The 11,795-nt window shown below is 45.2% G+C and overlaps 1 protein-coding gene across 2 annotated transcripts in view; it reads left to right on the forward strand.

Moving 5' to 3' along the window:
- The first annotated feature begins 2,582 nt into the window (after window positions 1-2,582).
- The window catches only part of prkd3 (protein kinase D3), a 110,668-nt gene continuing 101,455 nt past the window's right edge, over window positions 2,583-11,795 (forward strand). For both annotated transcript variants that reach the window (XM_079528238.1, XM_079528239.1), the window contains exon 1: window positions 2,583-3,371. In XM_079528238.1, coding sequence (XP_079384364.1) covers window positions 2,970-3,371 — 402 coding nt within the window. In that variant the 5' untranslated portion in view covers window positions 2,583-2,969. The remainder of the gene's footprint in view (window positions 3,372-11,795) is intronic.

Below are 11,795 nucleotides of genomic sequence, written 5' to 3' on the forward strand. Positions count from 1 at the left end.
TTACATTGGAACTGGGTAAATGGTGCATTTATCCAAGGCGCTTTACATAGATTGTGCATTACATTCACCCATTCACACACACATTCATACACCGATGGCGGCGGAAACCATGCAAGGCACCAACCAGCACATCAGGACACTTCGACACTAACTCTGGGGGAGCCCGGGTTTGAACTGGCGACTCTACCCTTGAGCCCCACCCTGACAATCACTTGGAATTGTAGGAGTTGAGGCATCACATTTTGTTTGACTCTAGAGATTAATATTTTATATATTATATAAAATATTTTCAAAACATTATCTTTTCTATTTTATTTGACAATTTGGCCATTGTTTGACTTTGACCAGTTCTATATATATGCCATTAAATTGTCACTTCGCTGTCATCACCCCCCCCCCCCCCCCCCCCCCCCCCCCTCCAGGTTAAGTTTCCCAGCAAGCACATCAATTAAAAGTAGTTCCACCTTCATCAGCAGCTGCAAAGTAATGAACACATGAATGCGTCACTTATTACAAATAAAATCCATTCCAACATGATTGTGAAATCATTGCCAATTCTCTGACTCTGCATAAAATAATGAGTACTTTTATGTTTGGGTTACAATCTACTTTTAATAACAAGTATAACAGAGTGAGGAAAACAAATCTCGGTAGTTCACTGCGAGCCTGTGCGAAGGAGGACGTGGTGGGACTGGACTAAAAAACCTTTTTTGTATGCACAAGTTCAAATAACGGAAAAGAAAGGGGCATGCGCGTTGCTCCGAGGGCCCATGGGAGGCGCCATTGCCTTTTCACGGACTGTAGTTCCAACGTTCCTGCCCACACGTGGAACCACACTGATGCGAAGACAATAAAAAACTACAAGTCCCGGGAGGGCCGGTGTTGTCCTCTCTCTCGCTGCTTTTCTCCTCGTCAAGCCAGGGGGAGTAGTCACAGCTGGAGGGATAATAAGATGCGCATGAATTTACAATCTGGCAACCGCGAATAAAAAGATAAGCCTACGGATTGATTATTTTAGGAAGGAACGGCGACACGTCAAGGTGTTTCTTTATCTCGTACAGTGCATGTTTAATGTCGTAGTTTATGTTCAAAAGTTTACTGAATAAAACTGCAGACTCTCCCGCTTTCCTTTCGTCACTTTTTTTTGGTGGAACTTGCAAAGTTTTTGTCGCTCAGTTTACAATGGAAAGAAAACCTCCCTCCGTTCAGTGCGAAGGTAAGAGTTCAAACACTTTGTTTTAAAGCGACATTTTGTTGTTGTTAACAATAGCAGAAGAAGAACGTTGGAACGTGGATTCGTGGAAACCATGCTTTATATCTGCTGCTGTGGTGGGTTTTTATTTAGTGTGTGTGTGACTGTGCATGTGTGTGTGTGTGTGTGTGTTTGTAAGTGTGGAGGATTCTGTCTGAGGTTCTTGTATAACTTGTTTTGCTGGGGAGTTCGTTCGGATCTTCGTCGCTTTTCAGTTCTGCCAGCAAATCCAATCGAAAGTGGGAGGGGTCCAGATGTTTCAAGAAGAAGAAGAAGAAGCCTTGCTTCCAGATGTTGCTCGAGTTTGAATTCCTGATTCTTGTTGTAAACATTCAAAAAAAATCTATATGGGCTACACCAATAAGCAGTGGTTCTCAAAGTGGGTTCTAAAATTGACCCTTTACAAGTCTATAGGTCTTGACAGACTGACGGTATACAAAAAATAGGAACCAAATGGACCCTCAGAGTGGGGTCCATTTGGTTCCTTTTGTATGCTGTCAGAGTTAAGGGAGGAGAAATGTGTAACTTTGTGAACAACTGGGCTACATACGACTGTCACACACAACGTCTGTGTGCTTATTCCCTACTAAAGCAACCTTTGACACATTTATGTATCATTATCAAATGTCTCGTCACACAGTCTGAAATGGGAATTTGTACGACTTCAGCAATTAAAAAAAAGAGACCGTTCCATAATGTTGTTTATTGATAGTGTTGCGAGTCCCTTTGACCAACTTTCTACAGTACACCCTACAAGCTGTGGTTTCTACAAAATAACAGTGGCGATAGCCTTGTAATTTGCACCAATCATTCTTTGTGTGTGTTCAAGTGTATATGATGAATACCTTTTTGTGTTTTTATCGCTTTTACCAAAATAGCTGTGCGTGTGTGTGTGTGTGTGCGTGTGTGTGTGTGCGCGTGTGTGTGTGTGCGTGTGTGTTGGGGTGACAGGCTTCCTGTGGTCGGAGTGGATTACTGACTTCAGCAAGGAGACGGAGAACCAGTCCAAGATATGAAGGTTTGGAATGAGTGGTGATTTACTGCTGCTGCACTGCACTGGGAGAAGACGTTCTTCTCTCTCCATCCATCCACTCTGTCCACCCGAGTGACCCCAACCATCACAGGAAATGAGCTGTCATCATCACACCTTTGTCTGAGTCCAGTCCACCCGCCCAACCCCCCCCCCCCCCCCCCCCCCCCCCCACGTCAGTTCAGAGTGACATCACATCAAAGGATGCTAGATGCGATGCGAGAGCGTGGTCTAGCCAACACCCACTCGGGACTCCTCCTGAATCGCTGCCCTCCTCCACACTCTCCTATCTAGCATCAGGGTGCTTGAGCTCCGCAGTGTTGTTGTTGTTATCCAAAGCTGTCGCGCCGCACTGTATCTACGCATAGGTGGGGTTTGCCTCTCGCCCATCCTGGCGTTAATTGCCCTGGAGTTGACTGCCACACGTGTCAAATTTGCTTTGCCCACTATAGTTCCGGGCGCCCGTCTGACACCGATGAGAAGGTCCGGTTCTGGCGGCGCGGTAGAACCCATGCTGCAATATCCTCGCCCGACTCCCTCGAGGACCGCGGAGGTCCTCCCCGTTTGCAGAGACGACCCAGCGGCGGTTGGTTCCGGCGGGCGTCCGCGTCACCGCTGAGCGACCCCCGACATCCTAGTTTCACCACCTTGCCGACGGGCCGGGACTCGGGAGACTAAAACTCCTCAATGTCTGCCTCCTCTCCCCCTTCCTTACCCCGAGCCTACCTCCACTCGCTCCACCCGCAGCAGCAGCAGCAGCACCACCGCCCTCCTCCGTCCTCTCCGCCTCCGGTGCCGCGGCCCGCCCCGCCGCCTCCGTTGTCCCCGCTGTCCCCGAGCCCGCCGGCGGGCCCGGTGGTGGGCCCGGTCCCCCCGGGCACCCCCCTGGTGTACGCGCGGCTGTCCAATGGCAGCCACTGCCACAGCCACCACAGTGCTCCCAGCCCCACCAACTCCCGCAGCTCGCTGCACGGGGGCGTGTCGTTCCTGCTCCAGATCGGCCTGACCCGGGAGACGGTGAACCTGGAGGCCAGCGACCTGTCCCTGTCCTCCGTCAAGGACCTGGTGTGTTCCATCGTCGACCAGAAGGTAAGCGAAAAGAGCCCCTCTTCCTCGTCTCGCTAGAGAACCACACTTTCGGTTAGCATTTCGTTGCTGTTGGGGCAGAAACCTCCCATCTCCATATTCTAACTTTTTGTGTGTGTTTTTTTTGTTGTAAATGAACGCCCTACTTGATCATACCGCAGCAAAAGTAGCAGATCTACAAGCTCGGAATGTGGTGCGAAGCGACACATTCCGAGCTTGTGGATCTGCTAATTTTGCTACTTTTGAATTTGAATGCTGGACATATGAGGTTTCTACCCGGTTTTTATCGTTAACTCCCACACTGAACCCTTAACTGCTCGTTAATAGTTGGTCGCCTTGCATGGTTTTACCTTTTCCTCCACCGTCATGGTGTGAACATGTGTGCGAAAAATGGTGAATGTAATACAGAATGTGTAAAGTGATCTGGATAAAGGCGTTGGAAAGATGAACCATTCATCATTCACAGTTAAACCGCATGAACGTGAACATAGCTGATCTGCAAGCTCATAACGTGTCGCAGGGTGGCATGTTGTGAACTTGTAGATCGGCTATTTTTGGCAAAGCAATTTGGTGTAGAGGGACACAGGGAGGAGGCTTAGTAAAGACCCCTCGTAGACTCTGGTCAACAAAGTATATATAGGGTTTCAGAGGTTAAACTGCTTTGGAAAAATGTTTTTCCTTCTGGAGCATCCTTCACTCAAAAATCTTCTGTTCTGAGTGGAAGGTCCTTTGCCTGAGTCGGCTTGAAGTGGCAGAAGTTGAAAAGTTCTCCAAAACACATGTATTCAGACTGTAATTAACTTGTTTTCGAAGGCAGCGGGGCGAAACAGGCTGGTGGATGTTTGGTCGTCTTCATGTGCCGTATTCTTTTGTTTGGGTTTGGTTTTCATAAAAAGCACACATCTGGGTCTCGTGCCCTCGGAATGAGCCTAAACGCCACAGAAGTTCTTCTGACGCTGCCCCTGCTATAAGGTTTATGGTCCAGTAGCACCGGTTTACATTGTGGCATAGTGGAGCTAGCTGCGCGCACACACACAACGCGCGCGCACATATGCACACATGGCTGCTTGCATATACAGATACTCGGTGGTTTAGCTTGGTCTATAGACATCCTTGGCTTGATGTCATCGTTATTTTCACCAGAACACAGGCCAGACATGAGGAGGACATCCCCTGAATTAACGCCTGTCTGATGGCAGGCCAGCATTCAAAGTTCTTTATTGTTGCATCTTGTGTACCGGTATATGGGGGGGGTAAAAGAAAGGCAAACATCTATACAATATTTACAGTATCCAGTGTGTATACACAGTATCAGACAAAGTGACTCAAAACCTAAACTGTTGACATTATGTTTTGTTCGCACATCGAAGGCTGTAAAAGTAACCTGTGTCATTATCTTTGGCATTGACAGGCTTGGGAGGGAAGGGGGTGGTAGATGGGTGCTTTTGGGGCTGGGGGCGGTATTAGCATTTAGTGGATATTAGCTTTTGGTGGAGAGGCAGTCTGAAGTGCATGGACGTTTGGAACCCGCTTTATGCTTGTCTCCAGTTGGGTACTGTTGACACTGTGGACTGAGGCTTTTGTTGTGTTTTGTTGTGTTTTTTTGTCGTTGCATGCAATCATGCAGAGACCAGCAGCCTTTTTCAGGTTGCGGTGAAGTTGAGAACTGGACATTCTAATATTGATTTCACAGTGGCTATTGTCCTGTATACAGTAAACTGGCATAATTAACCCATTTTGGGGCGGGAACCCCTTTTGGTGTTTTAAACATTATGTTATAATTTAGCTATTGAAAAATAGCAGATCTACAAGCTCATAGCGCGCCACCGAGTGGCGCGCTATGAACTTGTAGGTCTGCTATTTTTCACATTTTTCAATCGTTAAAATGTGCCTCAAATCTTTCAGAAAATTGTCATGATTTAGAAAACATATTTTTTTTTAATTTCGACGTCAGGCCTGAATGGGTTAAATGGTTATACCTAGAGATGTGTATGGGGAAAAAAGTGTAACAAATGAATGAATGGGGCGGTATTAGCATTTAGTGGATATTAGCTTTTGGTGGAGAGGCAGTCTGAAGTGCATGGGCGTTTGGAACCCGCTTTATGCTTGTCTCCAGTCTCTGTGCTGACAGTTGGGTGCTGTTGACACTGTGGACTGAGGCTTTTGTTGTGTTTGCAGGCCACATTTCTGTGGGTTTCAGGAGCAGACATGTGTGAAGTAAGGCTGGGGCGGTAGTAGTAAGTAACCTGCTGGATCTATGATGTTTTAGACTGCCCAGAGAGGAGATGATTAACTTTTGGGTCGGAAAAGCAAAAGTGACAATCAAAGGCCAAGGTCAAAAAAGTAACATAAATTAATGTTGGTTTTAGGATTTTTTTCCATGATTGACAATAGAATCGCATTATCTCCGACCCGGCCCGCATCTCGGTTCTAAATTTTGCTCTGCATTCCATAGGAGTAGTAGTTAAGGTGTAGAAGATATGATTTGGATTGTGATACAAAACACAATATAATAATGTTAAGCGGAATGTGATGATGACGCTGTGTCGCACTCAGCAGCACAGACAGACACAGCCTTTTAACCCATTTTGACCTGAGATCAGATTCTAAAAATGTCTTCTACATCCTGACAGTTTTCTGAAAAAGCTATGTTTCTATGTCAGTCGTTCTTCGATTTTTCAAAAATAGCAGACCTACAAGCTCGTAGCGCGCCACTCGGTGGCGCGCTACGCCCAAAACTGGGTTAAAGGAAAGCGTTGTTTGAAAAGTGGAGGCATTGTTATGAAATCAATCGTTTTAATGCATCTGGGTAAAAAGTTAAAACGCATAATATTCCCAAATGCAAGAGGTTACGGTTTTGTTTCGTTTTACACGCAAGGATCGTCCGTTATGGCTTTGACTACACTGAGCTCTCTGCTATGACGTAACTTTACTCCACCTGTAATAATAGATGATAGAGGTTTATTTACTCCAATAATGGTCTCTAATTAAACTCCACACATCTCAAATAAATCTCTTCGTCTCTGCGAGTCATACTGTTAGGTCCTACTCAGTCTCAAAACCAAATAAACATATGCAATCCCTTTCGCAACGCCCAATTCCTCTTAACACTCATCATGGTGAGTGTTAGAGGATTTACTATGCACGACATGCATAGTAAATCTTTGCTATATGACATGATAACATTCCCCCGCCGACCCCTGGCAATCTTATCGTGTACCAGCGATTATTTTATCGACGTGAATCACATTGACAAATCACAATATGAAAAAATACAATCGCCTAACCCTAGTTTTTTTGTGCAGGATGGCACCTTCAGGTGCGTTTTTAATTTGAGTTTTAATACTGTATATACATATATATATATATGGAACTGTCTTTCTTTAGATATTAAAAGATGAATCAGATCTGTTTAGACTTATCTCAGCTTCAGGGTTGATTTGAGCTCGTTCGTGAACGCATGTTCATGCTTTATAACCCTTGCACTTTTGGATTTCCGTTTCTCTCTGGTTCTGTAGCACGCACGCACGCACGCACGCACACACGCACGCACACATGCCTGTCTGGCACACATGGTACGGTGGTTGGTGTGTTGGATTAACATTTGATCCAAGCCTCTGAGTTAATGAAATGGCATATCTCACCGTGGCAAACGGTGGCATCTCACCAACGAGGACGAGCGGCACTCTATTTGTGTGTGTTTGATTGTCCTTGATTGATCCAAACGAGATGGATTGGAAAAACGCACTTTCATCACCAAGTGGCGATTTAGGAAGGCCAGCCACAGCCATGTTGGCGTCTGAGATAATCACATGGCTGTCCTCTACTAAAGAAATTATTAGTCCACTTAATGGTCATAGGAATTTTGTTGATCTAATCAACACATTTCTTTTTTATTGTGTTTGCTGCATGCAATCATGCAGAGACCAGCAGCCTTTTTCAGGTTGCGGTGAAGTTGAGAACTGGACATTCTAATATTGATTTCACAGTGGCTATTGTCCTGTATACAGTAAACTGGCATAATTAACTCTTTTTGGGGCGGGAACCCCTTTTGGTGTTTTAAGCATTATGTTGTAATTTAGCTATTGAAAAATAGCAGATCTACAAGCTCATAGCGCGCCACCGAGTGGCGCGCTATGAGCTTGTAGGTCTGCTATTTTTGAAAAATCGTTAAAATGTGCCTCAAATCTTTCAGAAAATTGTCATGATTTAGTTTAAATTTAGTTTAATTTCGACGTCAGGCCTGAATGGGTTAAATGGTTATACCTAGAGATGTGTATGGGGGGAAAAAACGTGTAACAAATGAATGACTAATCATAACTAACTAGTCTGTCGGGTGAACAACCTCATATGTCCAAAACAGTAACTTTACACCACAGGATTCAAATTAAAAAAACGGCAAAAAGTAGCAGATCTACAAAGTTCAAAATGCGTCGATTCACGCGGCATCGCACCGCATTCCGAGCTTGTGGACGTGCTACTTTTTGATGCTTTTGTGTGATGCTGTAGTGTGATCAAGTCATTTACGAAAAAAATCGAAAAGTTTGAATATGGAGATAAGAGGTTCCTGCCCGACAGTGACGATATATGTATATATATATATATATAAAATAGATGTATAATTAACCCATTTAGGCCTTTAAAAAAAAAATCTTCTAAATCCTGCAGTTTTCTGAAATAAATATTTTCACGATTTTTCAAAAATAGCAGACCTACAAGCTCGTAGCGCGCCACTCGGTGGCGCGCTATGAGCTTGTAGATCTGCTATTTTTCAATGGCTAAATTATAATAATGTTTAAAACACCAAAAGGGGTTCCCGCCCAAAATGGGTTAAAAAGGGTAATATCACTGTGGAGCGAGTTTATATGGATGAACCTCTTGTTAAACCACCACAGTGGAAGTGAAGACCGTCAAAGAGTCTTGTGTCCTTTCGCCTCCACGTTGGGCCAAGTTGACATTCCAGAGGACCGGGGTAATGTTGTTGTTCTTTATGAGGTCTGCTGATTCTCACTAGCTAGTTATGAACTAGCTAAAGTTCTGGTCGGCGGAGCAGAAAATCTCATCACTACTCATATTTACATGGACCCCGTACTGTAATGCTTTGGCACCGACGCAAGAATGTGTGTGTGTGTGTGTGTGTGTGTGTGTGTGTGTGTGTGTGTGTGTGTGTGTGTGTGTGTGTGTGTGTGTGTGTGTGTGTGTGTGTGTGTGTGTGTGTGTGTGTGTGTGTGTGTGTGTGTGTGTGTGTGTGTGTGTGTGTGTGTGTGTGTGTTACAGGACATAGGGGTGGGAAATGCGACGCTTTGAAGAAAGTGCTTAACACCACTTTGAACTCTACTCTAACTAACTAACTCTAACTCTACTCTACTTTATTCTGGCCCGGGGAGTAAGGTTGGGCGATATGCCAATCTTTTTCAATCGCCCATCGTCTGTCCAAAAATCGCCGATGGACGATATATTCGTGTCATAAAAGTAAAGTGAGAACAGCTCACTACAGGTCGCAAAAAAGCCAGATCTACAAGCTCTCAAGGCGCCGCGTCCTGCCTGTTTTTGCAGCGCCGTTCGCTACGCGTTGAGAGCTTGTAGATCCGTCTATTTTTGCAGCGCAGTGCGCAGCCAGGGTAACAGGGACCTGTGCCCTTCTGGGCACAGGTCTCCACCAGGAGGATAGGAGTGTGTGTGATGTTTGGAAAAATGTTTAGGAGTAATATAATCGTGTGTGTGTGTGTGTGTGTGTGTGTCACGGCTTGGCCTGTTGTAGCGCCACCATGAGGCTGATTTGAAAACTCAAGTGGCATTTCTTCCTCAGCCTAGTGGGAATTTGCATGCACAGTTTCACCGCAATCGGACGCTGCGTTGAGTTGTGGCGATTTGTACAAAACGGGTACAAAGCGGGCTACTCCTGAAAAGTTTAGAAGCCAATCGTAGGCAATGAAGGTGGATTATGAGAAATCAAGCAAACCCGTCTTGATCACATGACTATGGAGAGCATGTGTACCGATTTACGTGAAATGTGGATAACATCTGAAGGAGTAATATTAGAAAATGTGTTTTACATATGTCGGCCTCCTGGTGGCGCTATAAAGAGCAGATGTGAAAAATTCCAGGCAAAGGTTTTTCCTTGGCCTCTAGGGAGTTGGCATACAAAGTTATCCACAAATCCGTGCAGTTGGAGGTAAAAACACTTTTCGGCCAGTTATAGCGCCACCATGAGGCTGAGTTGAAAATGTTCACGTGGCATTTCTTCCTCGGCCTAGTGGGAATGTGCGTGCGCAATTTCACGGAAATCACACAATGTGTTCATGATTTGCAGCATTTTGTTTGAAACTGAGCACTCCTGCGAACTTTGGAAGCCAATCTTAGCCAATCAGGATGGAGTCTGAGAAATCTGAAAAAACAGTTTTGTTGAATGGCTCTAGAGAGACTGTGTACCAATTTGCGTGATGTTTGGACAAAATCTGTAGGTGTACTGTCCAAAAACTTGTTTTGCACAAAGCGGCCTCCTGGTGGCGCTATAACAGGCCGTTCTGGAAATCTTGGGGCAGAGGTTCATCGTTGGCATCCAGGGAGTGTGTGTGCAAAATTTGGCATCGACCGGGTTAACGGTGCCGGAGATTAGCTGTTCACAGACGGACACACGGACGGACGGACGGACGGACGGAGTGCAAAACATACTATCTCCCCATGCCTTCGGCCTGGTGGAGACAAAAATAAGTTACAGGTGGAGATGAAGTGAAGTTGGAACGGGCAAGCAGCTGCAAGCCAAGCTAACATCACAACCACTGGCTGGTGACAGTGTTGTTAGCCGCAGCAACATGTAGCCTGCCCTGGTAACTTCTCCTCCTCCCCGGAGAACTCTTGCCTCCCCGCACCGTCGGAGGCTCGGAGCGCTGCTGCTGATCCGCAAGCTCTCAAGGCATCGCGTCCTGCCTGTTTTTGCAGCGCCGTTCGCTACGCGTTGAGAGCTTGTAGATCTGTCTATTTTTGCAGCGCTGGTGTCGGGGTTCGTTCACGTTGTCAATAAAAAAATAACCTAGATTACAGGCGGAGATGAAGTTCAATCAGTGGGTTGAATCAGTAGCTACACGCTAAGCTAAGCGCTAAGCTAACGATCCCCGAGCCTACACTAAAGGTGGCCTTACACTAGCCGATAATCGGGCATTTCTTGACGCTCGGGGGGTGCCCGACTCAATCGATCTGCTCGGGGCCGCTCAAAGCGCGATCGGGATCGGCCCGATCAACATCAAGAATGTTTGATATTTGCTCTGCCCCGCTCCGATTATCCTGTAGTGTGTGGTGCTATCAGATTTCAGATTGAAAAAAATCGGCTAGTGTAAGGCCACCTTTTAACACTAGCAGCCTGTTTTTTATTTTCCCCCGACTTCACGGGTAGCGCATTGGGATTGTGATGAGACACGAGACAGCAGTGTGCATTCTGTTGTGACTGTATATTATTAAACTGCATGGGTCTGGACTCCGGAGCATAAACAACATGTAGGCTACAGTACAGTAGCCTCCCTCGGCTCGGTCCCTCCCAGCCTTTACTCTGGCTGCCAGAGTGTTCCCCGATGCTGCGGTGCGGGGACTGGGAGCATTATAACGGGAGGAGGGGTTTTCCACCCGGCCGCTGTTACTACTTTGCTGGCCCAAATTGATTCACATGTTGCTCACACTTTACAGGTTAATTGGGCTAATATTTTGCAAAAGAAAATAATCGTCCCGAAAAATTGCCTAATAAAAATATTCGGCGATTGGACTCGTACATTCGCGATTGACGATAGATTCGTATCGTCACCCAACCCTACCGGGGAGCCAACATTCGGCAAACATAGCCAATCTACAAGCTCAAGATATGCATAGTTCGGCGCTTTTTAAAGATATTTGTTGTAGAAACTAAGAATTTGGGGCCCAACATACTCAAACACAGTAAAAATAGAGAGAGTCTATGAAAATACATTTCTTGGCGTGGTTATTGACCATAAACTAAGCTGGAATCCCCATATAAATCAATTAAAAACAAAAATATCAAGGGCCATCGCAATACTGCATAAAACAAAAACCATTCTTTCCATGGATTCACTATATATTCTGTATCAATCTTTAATATTACCACACATTACATACTGTATTGAAGTCTGGGGAAACACTTATAAAACATTAAGCAACCAAATATACATACTTTAAAAAAAAAAGCAATAAGAATTGTCCACAATGCTGAGTACTATGAGCCAACCAATACATTATTTATAAAATCAAACAGTCTTAAATTCAGAGAACTAGTGGACTTTAAAATCGCTCAATTCATGTACAAAATAAATAATCACATGCTCCCAGACTGTATCCAGAGTATGTTCCATATAAGACAAACAAGATATAATCTCAGAGGTACATGCATTTATTCAAAAATAAAAACCAGAACAAATGGCA

This window comes from Electrona antarctica (assembly GCF_951216825.1).
Source record: "Electrona antarctica genome assembly, chromosome: 18".
Lineage (NCBI taxonomy): Eukaryota > Metazoa > Chordata > Actinopteri > Myctophiformes > Myctophidae > Electrona > Electrona antarctica.